This window comes from Chlorocebus sabaeus, chromosome 23 (assembly GCF_047675955.1).
Source record: "Chlorocebus sabaeus isolate Y175 chromosome 23, mChlSab1.0.hap1, whole genome shotgun sequence".
Lineage (NCBI taxonomy): Eukaryota > Metazoa > Chordata > Mammalia > Primates > Cercopithecidae > Chlorocebus > Chlorocebus sabaeus.
In genome coordinates, this window is record NC_132926.1 from 30,306,837 (window position 1) to 30,325,111 (window position 18,275).

At 42.6% G+C, this 18,275-nt stretch overlaps 1 protein-coding gene across 3 annotated transcripts in view; it reads left to right on the plus strand.

Annotated features, from left to right (window-relative positions):
- GLRA1 (glycine receptor alpha 1) overlaps positions 1-11,883 on the plus strand; it is a 102,370-nt gene extending 90,487 nt beyond the window's left edge. For 2 of the 3 annotated variants that reach the window (XM_073010570.1, XM_073010572.1), the window contains 2 exons: positions 5,209-5,355; positions 11,366-11,883. In XM_073010570.1, coding sequence (XP_072866671.1) covers positions 5,209-5,355; positions 11,366-11,656 — 438 coding nt within the window. In that variant the 3' untranslated portion in view covers positions 11,657-11,883. Of the gene's footprint in view, positions 1-5,208; positions 5,356-11,341 lie in introns of all 3 variants that reach the window. The other variant, XM_008015066.3, reaches the window with a different exon arrangement.
- The last annotated feature ends 6,392 nt before the right edge of the window (positions 11,884-18,275 follow it).

Here is an 18,275-nt window from a genome sequence, read left to right on the forward strand (position 1 = left end):
ATGTTTTACTTCCAATTATGTGGTCAATTTTAGAATAAGTGTGATGTGTTGCTGAGAACAACGTATATTTTGTTGATTTTGGGTGGAGAGTTCTGTAGATTTCTATTAGGTCTGCTTGGTCCAGAGCTGAGTTCACGTCCTGAATATCCTTGTTAATTTCTGTCTCGTTGATCTAATATTGACAATGGGGTGCTAAAGTCTCCCACTATTATTGTTTGGGAGTCTATGTCTCTTTGTAGGTCTCTAAGAGCTTGCCTTATGAATCTGGGTCTGTATGGGGTGCATATATATTTAGGATAGTTAGCTCTTCTTGTTGCATTGATCACTTTACCATTATGTAATGCCCTTCTTTGTCTTTTTTGATCTTTGTTGGTTTAAAGTCTGTTTTATCAGAAACTAGGATTGCAACCCCTGCTTTTTTTTTTTTTTTTTCTTCTTTCCATTTCCTTGGTAAATATCCCCCCATCCCGCCAGACACGATTGCTCATGCCTGTAATCCCAGCACTTTCGGAGGCGGAGGCAGGTGGATCACCTGAGGTCAGGAGTTCGAGACCAGCCTGACCAACCTGAAGAAACCCCATCTCTACTAAAAATACAAAATTAGCCATGCAGGGTGGCGCATGCCTGTAATCCCAGTTACTTGGGAGGCTGAGGCAGGAGAATAGCTTGAACCCAGGAGGCAGAGGATGTGGTGAGCTGAGATCGTGCCATTGCACTCCACCTTGGGCAACAAGAGCAAAACTCTGTCTCAATAAATATATATATATATTATACATACACACACACACACACACACACATTCCTCCATCCCTTTATTTTGAGCCTATGTGTGTCTTTGCACGTGAGACTGGTCTTCTAAATACAGCACACTGCTGAGTCTTGACTCTTTATCCAATTTGCCAGTCTGTGTCTTTTAACTGGAGCATTTAGCCTGTTTACATTTAAGATTAACATTGTTATGTGTGAATTTGATCCTGTCATTATGATGCCAGCTGGTTATTGTGCCCGTTGGTTGATGTGGTTTCTTCATAGTGTAAATGGTCTTTACAATTTGGTATGTTTTTGCAGTGGCTGGTACCAGTTGTTCCTTTCCATGTTTAGTGCTTCCTTCAGGAGCTCTTGTACGACAGGCCTGGTGGAGACGAAATCTCTCAGCATTTGCTTGTCTGTAAAGGATTTTAGTTCTCTTTTGTTTATGAAGCTCTCCTTTGCTTATGAAGCTTAGTTTGGCTGGATATGAAATTCTGGGTTGAAAATTTTTTTCTTTAAGATTGTTGAATATTGGCCCCCAGTCTCTTCTGGCTTATAGGGTTTCTGCCAAGAGATCTGCTGTTAGTCTGATGGGCTTCCCCTTGTGGGTAACCTGACCTTTCCCTCTGGCTGCCCCTAATATTTTTTCCTTCATTTCAACCTTTGTGAATCTGACAATTATGTGTCTTGGGGTTGCTCTTCTCAAGAAGTATCTTTGTGGCGTTCTCTGTATTTCCTGAATTTGAATGTTGGCCTGTCTTGCTAGGTTGGGGAAGTTCTCCTGGATATCCTGAAGAGTGTTTTCCAACTTGGTTCCATTCTCCCCGTCACTTTCAGGTACACCAATTGAACGTAGGTTTGGTCTTGTCACATAGTCCCATATTTCTTGGAGGTTTTCTTTGTTCCTTTTCATTCTTTTTTCTCTAATCTTGTCTTCATGCTTTGTTTCACTAAATTGATCTTCAATCTCTGATATCCTTTCTTCCACTTGATCGATTCAGCTATTGATACTTGTGTATGCTTCACGACGTTCTCGTGCTATGTTTTTCAGTTCCATCAGGTCATTTATGTTCTTCTCTAAACTTGTTATTCCAGTTAGCAATTCTTCTAACCTCTTTTCAACGTTCTTAGCTTCCTTGCCTTGTATTAGAACATGCTCCTTTAGCTCAGAGGAGTTTGTTATTCTCCACCTTCTGAAGCCTACTTCTGTGACTTTGTCGAACTCGTTCTCTGTCTAGTTTTGTTACCTTGCTGGCATGGAGTTGTGATCCTTTGGAGGAGAAAAGGCATTCCAGTTTTTGGAATTTTCAGCCTTTTTGTGCTGGTTTTTCCTCTTCTTCGTGGATTTATCTACCTTTGGTCTTTGATGCTGGTGACTTTCAGATGGGATTTCTGTATGGCTGTCCTTTCTGTTGATTTTGATGCTATTCCTTTCTGTTTGTTAGTTTTCCTTCTAAGAGTCAGGCCCCTCAGCTGCAGGTCTGCTGGAGTTGGCTGGAGGTCCACTCCAAATCCTGTTTGCCTGGTTATCACCAGTGGAGACTGCAGAACAGCAAAGATTGCTGCCTGTTCCTTCCTCTGGAAGCTTCATCCCAGAGGGGCACCTGCCAGATGCCAGCTGGAGCTCTCCTCTATGAGGTGTCTTTCAACCCCTGCTGGGAGGTGTTTCTCTGTCAGGAGGCATGGGGATCAGGGACCCACTTGAGGAGGCAGTCTGTCCCTTAGCAGAGCTCGGGTGCTGTGCTGGGAGATCCACTACTCTCTTCAGAACTGGCAGGCAGGAACGTTTAAGTCTGCTGAAGCTGCTCCCACAGCCTCCCCTTCCCCCAGGTGCTTTGTCCCAGGGAGATGGTAGTTTTATCTATAAGCCCCTGACTAGGGCTGCTCCTTTTCTTTCAGAGATGCCCTGCCCAGAGAGGAGGGATCTAGATAGGCAGCCTGGCTACAGAGGCTTTGCTGAGCTGTGGTGTGCTCCACCCAGTTCGAACTTCCCGGCAGCTTTGTTTACACTGTGAGGGGAAAACCACCTACTCAATCCTCAGTAATGGTGGACACTTCTCCCCTCACCAAGCTCAAGGGTTCCAGGTCGACTTCAGACTGCTGTGCTGGCAGCGAGAATTTCAAGTCAGTGGATCTTAGCTTGCTGGACTCCGTGGGGATGGGATCTGCTGAGCTAAACCACTTGGCTCGCTGGCTTCAGCCCCCTTTCCAGGGGAGTGAACAGTTCTGTCTTGCTGGGGTTCCAGGTGCCACTGGGGTATGGAAAAAAAAAAAAACTCCTGCAGCTAGCTCGGTGTCTGTCCAAGTGGCTGCCCAGTTTTGTGTGTGAAAACCAGGGCCCTGGTGGCATAGGCACCCGAGGGAATCTCCTTGTCTGCAGGTTGCAAAGACCCTGGGAAAAGAGTAGTATCTGGGGCCAGAGTGCACCATCCCTCACGACACAGTCCCTCAAGGCTTTCCTTGGCTAGGGGAGGGAGATCCCCAACCCCTTGCGCTTCCTGGGTGAGGTGACACCCTACTCTGCTTCGGCTCACCTTCTGTGGGCTGCACCCACTGTCTAACCAGTCCCAGTGAGATAAGCTGGGTACCTCAGTTGGAAATGCAGAAATCACCCGCCTTCTGCATTGATCTTGCTGGGAGCTGCAGACCAGAGCTGTTCCTATTTGGCCATCTTGCCAGCCAAGTTTAGACATTTTAATAATATAATGCGGCAACTTTGAAAATCAAATTCTCCCCTCTCTTCAGGATTTGTTGCTGTTGCTATTCAGTAACCTTTCTGAACTAATTCCGTAAAGTTTGTATTATTTGTTTTGTAGGACCACTGAAGTCTCTGCTCAGTTAGGTTGGTAGTCAGCTAAAAATCAGACAAAGGTTTCTTAAATGGCTGGAACCTATAAGTCTCCTAGCCTCCACCAAGGGGCTCTCTATCTGAAACATTCTGCAAGGCAGTTTACAACTTTGACTCAGGCTCCACTTCCTGCTTGCTCAGACTATCAAGGTTAGCCAAAGGTGAGTGCCTACAGCCATCTCAGGTCTTCCTGGGAATGCACACAGCTCTAAGTTTGCACACAGTTTCCCAAGAATATGTCAGAGCTTTCCAAAGCCCCCTATAAACATCTCATTACCCAGCTTTTCCTTTTCAGCTTTTTGATTAACTTATTATTTTGCCCCAACTGCCTCAGGTAGCAATTACTGTTGATTGCTTTTGATGAATGCCCTCAAAGAAAAGGTTGTTCACACAGGGACAGCTCCAAATCAGGTCAAATAAAGACAGCCTTATGAGTGGCATTTTTGAGGGAACCATGAGGTATGTCAAATGATGATAACTCTCTGGAAATGAGGCATTGAAGAAGCTCCAACTGTGTTCTGCTCCATCCAGTGGCTTCCAGACAGCTGTTGGTTTTCAAGGCTACCATGGAGCTGGATAGATTAGGATAGGAATAGGGTAAAACACCACAAAGCTCCAAGGGAAATGAAAATACATGTCAGTGCAGAAACTTGTACTTGGTTGTTTATAGCAGCATTACTCACAGTAGCTAAAAGGTAGAAAACTTAAATATCCATTAACTGATTAACGGATAAACAAAATGTTGTATATCCATAAAACAGGGTTATTATTCAGCCATAAAAAGGAATGAAATACTGATACATGTTACAGTGTGAATGAACCTTAAAAATATTATGCTAAGTGAAAGAGGCCGATCATAAAAGGCCACATATTGTATTATTTCATTCATATGAGATATGGATTAGTGGTTGTTTATGGTTAGGGGAATAGAGAGGTGATAGCTAAAAGGTAACAGGTTTATTTTTGAGGTAATGAAAACGTTCTAAAATTGACTGATGATGATGGTTGCACACATGTGTGAATATTCTAAAAATCATTAAACTGTACACTTTAAATGTAAGAATTGTATGGTATGTGAATTATATCTCAATAACACTTTTAAACAATGCCACAAAACTTGTGTTCTTATTAAGATTCAGCTGATTTTCTTGAATAAATGTTGACAGGACTGATATAAGCCTTTGGTAATTAGTGGAGGTCTGAAAAGTTGGCACTGACAATTTTTTCCAGTGTTCTCATTAATTTTTTGGAGGAATTTTCAGGTCCTTATGATGTCATTTTTGCTGACATCCTTCATTCACTTTTAATGCTCAGTACAACAGTTTGTTCCGATCACCCTTAAACAAAACACAGCATTCTGTTCTAAGTGATAATGCTAAATATACCACCGTCCTCTCTTTAGTACTCTCATAGGTACTATAATCTATTTACCCCGATATTCTTTCCAGTCTGTTTGATGTATTTCTCTTCTGTTTTCCTCTCTACCTCCACCCTAATAACCTAGCTGAGGAGCAGACAGCAGTGGGTGATGTGGGGAATTACTGAAGAGCTTAATATTTTACACTCCCCTGCTCTCACCTCCCTGTGTTTCTCCTCCACCCCCACTCTAGGTGTCCTATGTGAAAGCCATTGACATTTGGATGGCAGTTTGCCTGCTCTTTGTGTTCTCAGCCCTACTAGAATATGCTGCCGTTAACTTTGTGTCTCGGCAACATAAAGAGCTGCTCCGATTCAGGAGGAAGCGGAGACATCACAAGGTAGGCCTTTGGGTCACTGCCTAAGGAGCGATAGCTGGTAGTGAACAAAAGATTTCTAAGCAGTCTTGTCTGTGTTATTTGTTTCAATGGTCCACCCTTCTCAATGTGCAAGGCAGGTTAGAAACAGAAATTAAAGACCTAGAGGTCTCAGCTTTCCCTCCCATAAATAATGCCCTAGAGTTGGGTCTATAGGCAGTCACTCTTCGAATCGTAACAGTAACACTACAGAAATTATCAAGTTATACCTAAAGGCAGAACTAATTAATTAAAAGCTGATGGGGTCAAGAAAATAACTAACTATAAACCTAAAAGATTGGGAGATGTCCGTTGGCTTTTTTCTGCAAGCCTGCATTGTTTTAATAGGCTTGATTCCAGAAGACAATTGCACCAAAAAAGGTGAGATCTTAAAGTAGAATGCCCAGGTTCAGGCCTTTGCTTCCTGCCTCCAGGAAAGAGGCAACAAGCAAGATCTCCGCCAGAGTGGGTTCTCTCTCCACATGAGGGATTGAAAAAAGGAGTATTTGACAGGGCACCTCTGAAAAGTTACCAACCTCTGTTCGCAAGGTTGTGCACTGACCAAAGAATGCTAATGGGGAGCGTGCAGCCTGCTGGAGCAAACTGCTCCATACCCTGGGTCCATAACTAGTTCCCCAGAAGATCCAACCACCCTGGCTTTTTCCTTAGTTCTTCAAACATACACACAGGACTTTTAATATCTTGTTCTCTTTCCCTGTACTGCTCTTCCAGTACACTGTGTGTCCTAGCAAATGCCATGTTCCAATTGAACTCAATTTCTAAACTTCTAAAAATGTATCCTGATTTAAAAGCGTAAATTCAATGATGTGATTTTTTAAAGCCAATCTCTTCCACCAAATCGCAAGCTCCATAAAAGCAGAGACCGTGTTTGTTTTTGCTCCAAGGTCTATCTCTGGTGCCTAACACAATGCCTAACATACAGTGAGCATGCAATAAGTATTTGTTAAACAAATGAACAAAGGGATAAACAGTTAGGTTGATGCAAAAATAATTGCAGTTTTGGCCATTAAAAGCAATAAAGAAGAAGCCTCCAGACAGAGAGTCTAAAGTTTTTCCAGTGACAGATTAGGGCAACCAGGGACGCTGTCACAGCGTTGCAGATCACAGCACATAACTGCAATGTGCCAGGGCCCACAAGCTTTAGACTGACCTATTTAAAATCATTGTCTATTAGTCAGTAAAGCTCAAAAATAAAATAAAACAAAATAGTTGTCTGCCCAAGCACAATGTGCTGTGACAAAGGACCCTGCCTCTTAGTTTTCTGTAGTATGTGACTTCGAGTTAGCCTATTCTTGGGCCCAGGTTCTGCATGTGCAAAGTGCATATAAAGGGAAACTCTGGTGAGAATTAAATCAGGGGATGCCAAAGTAGCTTTAAGTTTTATTCCTGCCACACAAGTGCCAAGGATTAAAATGATTACATATACACACATTTCCATCAGTATGTTTCTTAAACATCAGCAATCTGATTCAATTAACTTCTGGCAGTTTACCACAGGGAGGAGGCCGACATTCCAAGACAGAAGATGTCCATGGGAATTAAGATATCACCATCCTTCTAAACTACATTAAGGAGGAAATTGTCTTGGGTTCAGCAAGCCAGATAGAACTTCTTAAATGACCCCTAGTTTTAGTTACTCTATATTGTCCATTTAATACCTAACCTCTGATGCTTAAAAAAAAAAAAAAAGAAAAGAAAAGTCTAATTAAGAAACTGGCACGATGGCTTGTGCCTATAATCCCAGCTATTAGGAAGGCTGAGGTGAGAGGATTGCTTTAGCCCAGGAGTTCCAAACCACTGTGGGCAACATAGGGACTTCGTCAAAAAAAAAAAAAAGAGAGAGACAAAGAAAAGAAAAGAAAGAAAGGAAAGAAAGGAAAGAAAAAAAAGAAAGAACTAAAGAAAGAAACTGACCAAACATAATTATCTCTGGGATTTTATTTTTCCTTTTCTCCCCCCACCCCCATAGACTAGCTACTTTTTGTAATTTCATCTGCTAGAGACAGTTGTTAAAAACACTAATTTGAAAAGACCGTGTCCAAGATATTTTACTAGCACCAGCCCTTTTGATTGGGCACTGCACAGCTCCAGTAGATGCTGTTTGCATGGACTAAAATGAGAATGGAGCCTCCTAAAGATATATAGTATGGTGGGCCTATGGTACTTTCAAAGGCTGCTTCTATCTTCCCCAAATATCTACCAGTTTGACACACTAGAAGAAAACAAACACTATCTCTCTGGCCAGATAAAGTGTGAATAAGGCCACTAGCTAGATTTGATCAGATTCTCCTGCTCAGTTCCCTCCTGGAAGATACCTCAGCAATCACCCCATCCACTCCTTCCATGCAACTGATGAGGGAGACCCACAACAGCAAGGCCAAGTCACCAGTATCATGAGGCACTGCTGGCAAAGGCAGGAGAGGTGCTGAAAGACCCGAGACTCTCCTCCAAACATTAACCATACCACCATGAGTTCTTATCTGTTCATCAGTGTGTCCATCCTGAAGCAGATAAAAATGGCCCTGCATTTACTAGATCTTAAATAAAAACTAAGCCTCATCACAAGGCAGAGGTCAAAAACTAGTAGCCAGAAGGCCAAATTTGGTGTGCAAATATCTTTACTTTGGCCCGGAGTGTTTTTAAAATCTGGACTAAGGGGTCAGCATTTAAAAATCACACTTCTGGCTTCACTAGAAAAAATCACAGCATCCAGCCACACTAGATGTGCTTCCCATAAGGTACTGGTACACTGGAACTGCCTTTAGGTAGGGAATGCATTTTCCAGTTAATACCATCCCTTCTAACTAGGGACATTTCTCAGCCCCAACTCACTTTACCACTCACATTTCTCCTGCCTGCCTCCTTGTATGCATTTGAATTAATGTAATCTCATTCATAAGGGCCCTTAAGTTGGCCCAAATATCAGAAATTGCAATGATACAGGATTAAGCTCACCATAAAGAATAGTTTCCTTTAGAGTAAGCCACTCTGGAAGTGATTTGTACACTAGAGGTGTACAAGCTTGTTCTGCAGAAACCTCTCTTTAACAGGAAGTTTGCAGACGGGATTTTAAGTCCCAGATGGTGAGTGGAGAAGAACTAGCTACATGCCTGAATTTCTCAGAGCCTGTGATCTTGGCCAGCTTTCCCAACTCCCACCATCTTCCCATGTTGCCTCATTTATTGTGGAGAAAGCATCTGGTTCTCGAATTCTCTGGCCAGCCTCCTTAGGCAAATTATTATGAAACCATATCTGTGAGCACCAGACTCAGCAGGCATACTACTAGCAACCTCCCTGAGTTCCAGAGTACACTACCAGATTTCCCCTGCTCCAGCTCCAAGCGGCTCTAGATGCAGTTAGGCATGCATTTCCTGCCACCTGCTGGTTCCAATAAGAATAGCAAGCCTTTTACCAGTCATTCCTAGGGAATTTTTCTCCCAGACACAGTATGAAATTGATAATCCTCTAGCTAGATGGGGTCTTCAATCCAAACCTCTACTCCTTCCATTCCCATGTTTAACACATGAAAGGCAAAGATTAATTCACCCAAAGCAGCATAAAAAGTTAATTTGGTGCTTCCTCCTACCTAACTAGGTCCCAGTTTAAAATAAAAAATAAAATAAAAAAAAACAACACCCCAGCTCCAGCAAGGGGAGATTTTCATTGAAATGCAATAGTGTCAGACTTAGACCCCCTTCTAAGACTTGGCCGGCTCCCCCCAGCTCCTCTCCTTGGCCCTGGCATTGAATCTTCTACTGTTGCCCTATTCATAGACAAGTACTTACTGAACACCTGTTTGCCAGGCACTGTATGTAGCACATCCTCTTCCTCCTCACCTTTGCAATGGTGTTGGACAGGATTCATTCATTTTCCAAGGATTTCTTGAGCATTTACCATATGTCTCAAACCTTTCTGGTGCTAAAAATACAACTCCATTTAAACAAACAAACAACAACAAAAAAAAGAAGCTAAAGCTGGTGAAGATATACAAGTAAACATTTGCTCAACAAACATATACCAAATTTTGAGCTTATGAACCAGGGACTATGTTCATATGTTCAGTGTTGAGAGTGCAGTGAACATGACAGACTTTGCCTCTACTGTCATGGAGCTTATAATCTAATAAGAGACAGATGTTAATGAAGAAATTACCATACAATGTGATAAGAGCTTTAAAAAAAGACGGAGATATGTACAGAGAGCTTATGGAGCACACAGCAGGAACGGCTAGCCTATACCTGGGAGCTCAGAGAAGGCTTCTGAGGAAAAATTAGGTGAAAGAGGAGTTGGAGCCAAGAGATGGGGTTAAGAGTGTGTTCTAGGCAGGGAGAACAACTTGCACAAAGGCAAGAAAGGAATTCAAGAAAAGAACCATGACATTTTCAAATATAAGGAAATATTTCGGTGACTAAAGACACCAGATAGAAATGGCACAAGATGAGACTGGAAAAGCAGGCAGTGTCCAGGTTCTAAGGCCTTGTTTATCGTGTTCAGGATTTTAATTAACCTGAAGTCAGTGGCAGCCTATTAAAAGGTTCTAAGCAAAAGATGACCAAGATCTATATGTGTTGTAAAGACTCAGATGGGTTGGGTGGTGGGGGCAGATTGGAGGCTGTTGCAATGGTGGGCTAGACACAGTGGCTCACACCTGTAATCCCAGAATTTTGGGAAGCCGAGGCAGGAGGATCTCTTGAGGCCAGGAGTTCAAGATCAGACTGGGCAACATAGCGAGACCCCCATCTCTACAAACAAAATAAAACAAAACAAACAAACTGGAAGGTGGCCTGTCCTACAGTAGAGACGGAGAGGCACCAGTGGATCCTATACTGAGTTTCTTGTTCTCTGTTGGCCAGGTCCTGCATGGGAACAAGCAGAAGATGGTGTTCCTTTCCTTAAAGCGTTATCTAGGTGGGCAATGTGAGCTGATAAAACTTCCCAGTGCCAACATTGAATCAACAGCTCAGTTGAGACCAAAACATTAGACTCTCAATTCCTCCTCAGAGCTCACATGCAAAGATAACAAAGCTGGACATGAGGAGAGCAGACAATAGGACCTCCATGATTCAGACCAGGGCAAGACCACCATGACCTGGGAAAGGGATGAACTAGAAGGATCAGGGCAGCAGGCATTTTGGTAGTGAGCATAAGGAAGGGACATGAGAATGCACAAGAGAAAATGTACAAACAAAGCTGGAGGGGTGCAAAGTATCTGGTGGGGGAGAAGGAAGGCCTAGAAAGGTAAGTTGGAGCTAAATGATGAAAGGTCTTGAAAGAAAACTTAGTAAAAATCCAGAGGTCTGTCTGAAGTTACAACTGCCAGGGATATGGGAACGTGGAGGCAGGAAGAAGCTGTGGCTTCCCTGGCTTGTAGAATGGAAGTGAGGCCCAGAGCTCCTGCTCCATCCTGGCCTATAGCCATCCCCCTTACCACCCATTCCTGGGAGCTATGAATTGGGGAATGGGATGGGGAAGAGGGCAAGGAAGCAACAGAGGCAAAGCAGGGGATCTCTCCAAATTGTCCTCCGAATTTCTAAGTAAAACCCAGTACAACCTTGAATATGTTCTTAATTATAATCTCTGATGGTCAAAAGAAACTTGTGGAGTAGTGGGGAGAATCTTATCCCCCAGGTAGAAGAAAAAATGAAATAAAAATTCCCGAGACTCACAGAAGGAAATTACTTGCCTGTGGTCATACAGCCAGCAATTTATACAGCTGAGACTTGAACACAGGTCTCCAGACTCTGAACCACATTCCTATCCCCTGTTTTGCACCTGTTTCAGCAGGCAAGTGGCGCCCCTCTATAAGGCAGAACTCCCCAGCCAGCCAAAAAGCCTCCAAAAACCTAGAGTGATGCAGTCTGGAAAGCAGGGAGAACCAGATGGGCATGGCCTGGCCCCCAAAGGAGTGCCTTGCAGGGAGGGTGCCTAGCCCCTGTCTTATTTTAAGTAGAGCCCCATGTTGAATCTATTCCAGGAGGATGAAGCTGGAGAAGGCCGCTTTAACTTCTCTGCCTATGGGATGGGCCCAGCCTGTCTGCAGGCCAAGGATGGCATCTCAGTCAAGGGCGCCAACAACAATAACACCACCAACCCCCCTCCTGCACCATCTAAGTCCCCAGAGGAGATGCGAAAACTCTTCATCCAGAGGGCCAAGAAGATCGACAAAATATCCCGCATTGGCTTCCCCATGGCCTTTCTCATTTTCAACATGTTCTACTGGATCATCTACAAGATTGTCCGTAGAGAGGATGTCCACAACCAGTGAAGGGTCTGAAAGGTTGGGGGAGGCTGGGAGAGGGGAACGTGGGAATAGCACAGGAATCTGAGAGACTAAGGAAGAGAAGGGGAAGAGAGGGAGGGGGCATACTTACACAACTCTCTGCAATATGTGCAATAGCAAAATGCAGTGATGCATGAATTTTACAATGTGGCACTATTTAACCTCGGGTGGGCTGTGGGCGGGGGGTCAGTAGGGACTTTTCTAATATAGGAACTGAGGGCTGGGAGGAAGGAAGGGGGTAAAGGCAGGGGTGGGGATTGGGGAAATAATAGTTTTCAAAAATCTCAGTCCATGGCTGTGCAGTTTTCCTGTTGGGAAGGAGAGCGCAGTCTGCCCCAGAGCAGAAAGAAAGCAATGTAATATATGATATATATTCATGCTTAATATTAATGCAAAACCACAAAAACAAAAGATTTGTTTCTTAACCTATCAGCCTAGTAACTGCTTAAATTTTTAAAGTCACAGAAGTAATGGACAAATTTTCCCAGAGTGGAAACAGTCACAAATAAGCTTGCTCTGGTGTATGTCCCACATCATACCCCTCCAAATGCCATACCCGTCTTCAAACTGACCCAGGCAGACACATGCCAAAAAGCCATTTTGCCTCTGCTTCAAGAGGGCTGTGTGGTATGGGAAGGGGTAGTGGAAACAGGGACAGGTGGAGAGACGAGAAGGGAGTGACTAAAGAGACAGACATTTCAGAGGCCAAGGATTGAGAATGTAGGTAACCCCAGCTCAACCCTCACATCTCAAGGCCACAACTGTCCCTCTCTGAGCCCTTTTGCTTCTGTGCTTCAACAATGTCCCACTCACCCTCCACCACCACCCAGAAATGGCCAACGTGGTTTTCTCATTATATTGCCAATATGCAACCTTTTTTTATGGTTAAAAAAAAATCTTGAAAAATAATATGCAGATAGACTGAGTGTAAACAGATACTTTTTTCAAATGTCTATTTTTTTGGAGAGTCTCTTTGGAATTGCAACTCAGTGCATGTTTGGGAAGGTGGGGTCAGTGGTGTGAAATACAATTATTCTCTAGTGGTCCTACAGAGTAAAGTTTTAAGAGGTGAAACGGCAGTGTTGAGTCTGCTGCCGATTAGACATAAATGGGTGGAGAGAGATAGTAATGTTTAGAAAATGTTTGTTATATTTTGACATATCATATATCACAATGTGCAAAGTTTGGGGGGCTGACCCCATTATATTTTTGTAAGTCTGGTTTTTTTCCTTTTAGGTGCTTTAACATTTAGGAAAGTTAGACAAATATTTTTCTTTCAATTCTGAAGTGCCAGAATTGTCCTGGGACAGTTAGGGCACTCCAGAAAAAAGAAGGACCAGGAGATGAATTTAGTTTGGGGGATGGGGTTGGCATGGTCCTGCTGACAGAAATGGATATCACAGATGGGAGGTCTGCAAGGTGGAGACAGCAGGTCTCTGTCCACTGTCAACAGCACTATGCCTGAAATAATGGCACCATTGTCTGAAGCATTTTCCCTGCTTTGGCCCATGGCCAGAGTATGGGGGTTCCATTTCTTTCTTTGCACTTTAGTGTCTGAGCTTTGGATCAAAGGTGTAGGTAGAATGTTGAGATAGCTGACAATCAGTTTGTCCTGAGGCCTGGGGTTTCAAATGTGTCTTTTAAAAATCTCCAACTTGAGGCAGGATGGAGGAGGAGTGGTAAGCAGAGAAGACACACTGGAAGCCTAACTTTTCCCTAAAGCACCTTCCCCTAGGGGATTTTCTCCCATTCCCTCAGCACAATAACTAATACAGTCCTAAAGTAGCAGGTCAAGACAAAGATCTAAAGAGATTTACATAAGGAAAATGCACTATGCAGTCAAAAAATGATTTGGCTTTGAGGCTGGAATGGTAAAGGTGTTTACATCCAGGTCCAGGGAAAATAAATTATTGCCTTCCCTTCTCTTGGCCTGTGTAGACCAAAAAGCTAAACTGTATTACAGCTTTGGATGATATGATAGAACCTGTAATCTTATTTTTCTAAGAAAACTTGGGAGATGGGAGCCAATTGGGTACAAGTCTCTCATCGAAGACCACCCTTTCCCCCATCACAAACATGTGTCCAACCGAGGAAAAGTTTAAAAGAGGGACTTGAACGACTACACTTCAAGATGAGAACATCAGTCTTCGAGCTGCTGTCAGCACCTTTCATTAGCACTATATTCTCAAGTGGTGCATGAGTCTTTGGAGAGGCCCTTTCACTAGCACTTTATTCACTTTATTTAGGGGAAATCATTTTTTAATCTAAAAAAATTAAGCCCTTCTTCCTACTTTACTCATTACTGGACTAAATTCAGAATGTCTGAAGTCTTGGTGAATCAGGCAACGATCGTGCTAGAGCTCCAGCAGAAACTAAAGACAACGCCATTGTTCTAAGACATTCTGCCTCCACTCAAAACAGATAAATCCACAGATTCCAAACCAGCCTCCTTATAAGTAGTGTCTGGAATCCATCTGAGAGAAAGAAATCACTGGGCCATTTGCCCAACCTCTGCTGGGTCCTTGAACTTCTGCCACCATATTCAGCCTGTGGGCCCACTGGGAGCTGCCAGGTTGACAATAGCCAACAAACAATTGAATAATCTCCTTGAGACACAGAGGGGGAATGTCACTGAAATCTCTCAGAGTATTTCAAACTAGTGTCCCTTATGGAAAATCAACATGAGTGGAGTGATTATAGCAATGAAAAGAACCTGGATTTTAGTCCTGCCACTACAATAGGCTGAGTGACCTCGGGTAAAGGACTAGGCTTTAGTTTCTCTAAATATACAATATGAAGAGTAGCTATACTTTAGTATCTAAACTCCCTCTTAGCTCTAAGTGCTCTATGACTCTGTGTTTAAGCTAGTCTACAAGAAATTCACACAACTAAAAATTTAATGTCACTTTGATTTCTAAACCCTCCAAGGTGGATGTGTGGATACGCATGCATAAACACATGGACCCACACATTATTGCCTTTGGAAAATTTGCAGATTTCTTTTTTCTTTGCCCCTCTTGGCGAACGGTGGTGAGGAAAGGACATGAATCATTACAAAGTCAAAAATATCATCATGAATTAAGAATGGAAGCATATTCAAGGAAAAGACATTATCATCAACGTATAATGTAGTAAGGATTTAACAAATTGCATGAATTTCATCTTTATGGAAAAATCAAACCAGATAAGCTAAGCCAATTACCTTAAGTGGCTCCAATGAACAGGGCAATACTTTCTTAATTTCCTCTTCAGTTTGAGCACAGGGGATACTATGCTTTGGGATTACAGATGCCAAGTGGTATGGTGGCCAAAAAACTGATTTAGGTACAATGAACGGTTTACCAGTTTTCAAACTCTTTGCTTATCCAGACCACACCAGTATTTATACATAGTGTGAGAACTGGACACTGGCATAGAGAATTGGTGATTTCACCCTCTAAAACTACAGCTAATCCTAAGAGCCAAATCTAGGAGGTACCAATTAAGCAGACCAAATTTCTGCTTAATTGATTCTCACTTATTAGCTTATAATGTATCTCATTCATTTCAAGAATAGTCAAAATAAATGGTTGAACTTTGACACCCTCTAGTCCTTTCAAATATTGTTAGCTAAGACTCTAAGGAATGAACAAAAACAGGCATGAACAGAAAGGAAAAAAAAATGTATGTCCATGTGTATGTAGATATGTAATATCTTGATTTTAACTCTATTTTTAGTTTGAGTCTAAAAAACAAGAGGATTGGTATTTTGACCCAAATTATTCCTTCTAAACTGTCAATAAATAAGAAATGAATCCCTCTCAAAAGCTCACCAATCTTTTTCATACGCTATTTTGTTCATACCGGGGAGAAAAATAAAACGAGAGATGGTTCCTTTCCCTCAAAGTACACATCTTTTATAGAGATGGTGTTTTGTGAGGCTGCATTAGATTACAGAGTGGGCTGAAGCCCCACCTAAACTGGTACCATCACTGATAACAGTCTTCTGTGAAAATTAGATTCCTTAGTTAATTGCAACACACTGAAATGGAAGGGGTGATTATTATGTCTGGAGTAACTGCCTCCTTACTAGAAGAATCTGGCAAGCACAAGGCTTGGTGGTGGTACAATCTGTATCAGCTTTAGGACAGAAGTCAAGATCTAAGATTTGTAGCTGTTTCCTAGTCTGGCTGGAATCCCAGTTAAGGAGCCATGAATACCACTCTAGAAAGCATCTTATTCAACGAGCACCTTTTGCACATTCTACCCACCCTCCACGCCGACTCTGAAAAGGCAGACAAGATTTTCTCTGTGAGCTATGTTTCCTGGGTTGGCTAGGTGGCTTGCACTCTGAGGGGCTGGTAAGGTATGTTGAGAAAGAGTGAATCGACCTCTTCCTTTGATATATGGCATCATTCCTTCTTGAATCAACCAGCCCAAAAATTCTCTAAATAGGCAAGCAGACAGAGTGCTTTTAAAATATAATTTAGCTTCTTTTCTACCACTGAGCTCCTTCTCTCAGAAATCAACTCCAGAAATTTGAATTAAGAACCTTCCCTGGCTGGGTGAGGTAGCTCATGCCTGTAATCCCAGCACTTTGGGAGGCTGAGGTGGGCAGATTACCCAAGGTCAGGAGTTCGAGACCACCCTGGTCAACATGGTGAAGTCCCATCTCTACTAAAAATACAAAAATTAGCCGGGCGTGGTGGCGGGTGCCTGTAATCCCAGCTATTCGGGAGGCTGAGGCAGGAGAATCACATGAACCCAGGAGGCAGAGGTTGCAGTGAGCCGAGATCACACCATTGCACTCCAGGCTGGGTGAAAAGAGACTCCGTCTTAAAAAATAAAAATAAATAAAAAATAAAATTAAAAAACCTTCCTATTTTCCTGCAGTTCTGTGAAGCCAGAGACAAGTGCTAATCCTGACCAAAGGGAGGAATAGGAGAAATATGACTTGTTTTAATTGAGCTGCCTTGCTCTTGAGAACTACTTGCACCAGTATGAGGGAAATCATGTATGTTGGTAAGGCTTTGGCCTTATTGTATCCTGAAATCCCAATGCAGAGGGAGAACATCCTTGGTAAGTTGAAATCCCTATAGAAATAAATAACTTAAAAAAAAAAAAAAAAATCCTGAAATGAGGCCCTCCTCAACCAAGCCCAGTATTAAGAGAATGAAACCAATAACTTTTTTCTGATTGTCTTAGCTGAGGATCCCAGAATGTCAAACGTTTCCTACAAACATCTCACCCAGGTCTGAGTAACCTAGATTCGCAAGGGCCCATATTAGATGACACCTCTACCAATTATCATCCTGTTGTTTCCTAAGGATTTCTCAAGTTGTAGAGACAGTAAATAGGTTTGCTCATACGTTGGTGCTATTTCATGTTGTTTTGATGGAGCTATGTGGTTATTTAAAGCAGTAACTAAGGTGCTCTGTCATTCATTAGAACAGCAAAATGAGTTCCAAAGTAGAAAAGTATTGGGCAGTAGAAACTGCCCAATAATTTTTAATACTAAGGCTCCTTCAGCTAACAGACCATTACTTCTCCTTCCTTTGCTTTCCCCCTACTCCTCCCACTGCCTCTCTTCTGTCAGCATCCCGTTTCATCAGTTTGTGCCTCTTATTTTATGAAACCGAACTATTAAAAGATGCTGATTTATTTCCAAGAGAAGTAGAGTAGACTAGAATGGACGTAACAACTCCTGTCTTATTTGCTTTAAGGCTGCAATTTCTGTTCATTGTCTTGCCCATGCACTTTGAAATTTCATTGCTCTGCCAAGTTTCCACTGGAACATTGGGTCGAGAAGTCAAAATGTAGAAAATAGCAAACCAAGAATATACTCTTCAGAGAGCCCAGTGATGGAAATTATATACTACATAGGCCATTAACCAGCTACAAAGCAGTAGCAGCTAACTAACCTGGGAATAAAAGACATCTGCTGGCTGCATACTGATTCCAAGCATAATGGGTCTCCCCTTCCCACCTCCACCTGGCTCCACAATTCCCTGCATTGTCTTTTAACCTCCTCTTCTTCAGACTTAACTGTTTCCTTATGCAACTCCAGAAACCCAGTATCTTATTTAAACACACCTGCCATTTGAAGTTGACAGGTCAGGGAGCGGTGTGGGTCCTTCTTCTGGTATAACCTCAGGTTCATCATGGGAATATAGATAAGCTGTTTCACTTTCTTGGCCTATTTACTCTCCTGTAAAAAGAGGGAGTTGCAGGAGATTCTTCAAAACCAAACTGAATATTTTGATGGGCTGAAGAAAAGAAGAGCTATAGGGTGTGTTGTAAAAGGTTTCATTGTATTCTAGTATCAGGGTTGGCACCCCATCTCAGGCTTTCCGGTGAGTAGGTAGGGAAACATTTAAAAAAAGAAGAGTGAGTCTTGGCCCTTGAAGAGATTATAATCTTAATCCTTTTCCTTGAAAGTCAAGGTATTTCACAACACTGCATGACTTGCCTCTCAGACTAGCTTCTCACCTGAGAATCCCATCACTCATCAGGACATTCCACTCTGGTGTTTTAGCACGTGTATCCTATGAAGGCTGTAACCCACTTCCCATGGCAGTTGTCTGAATTCTCTGCCAAAGCCTCTGCAAGAATCAGAAATCAGAGC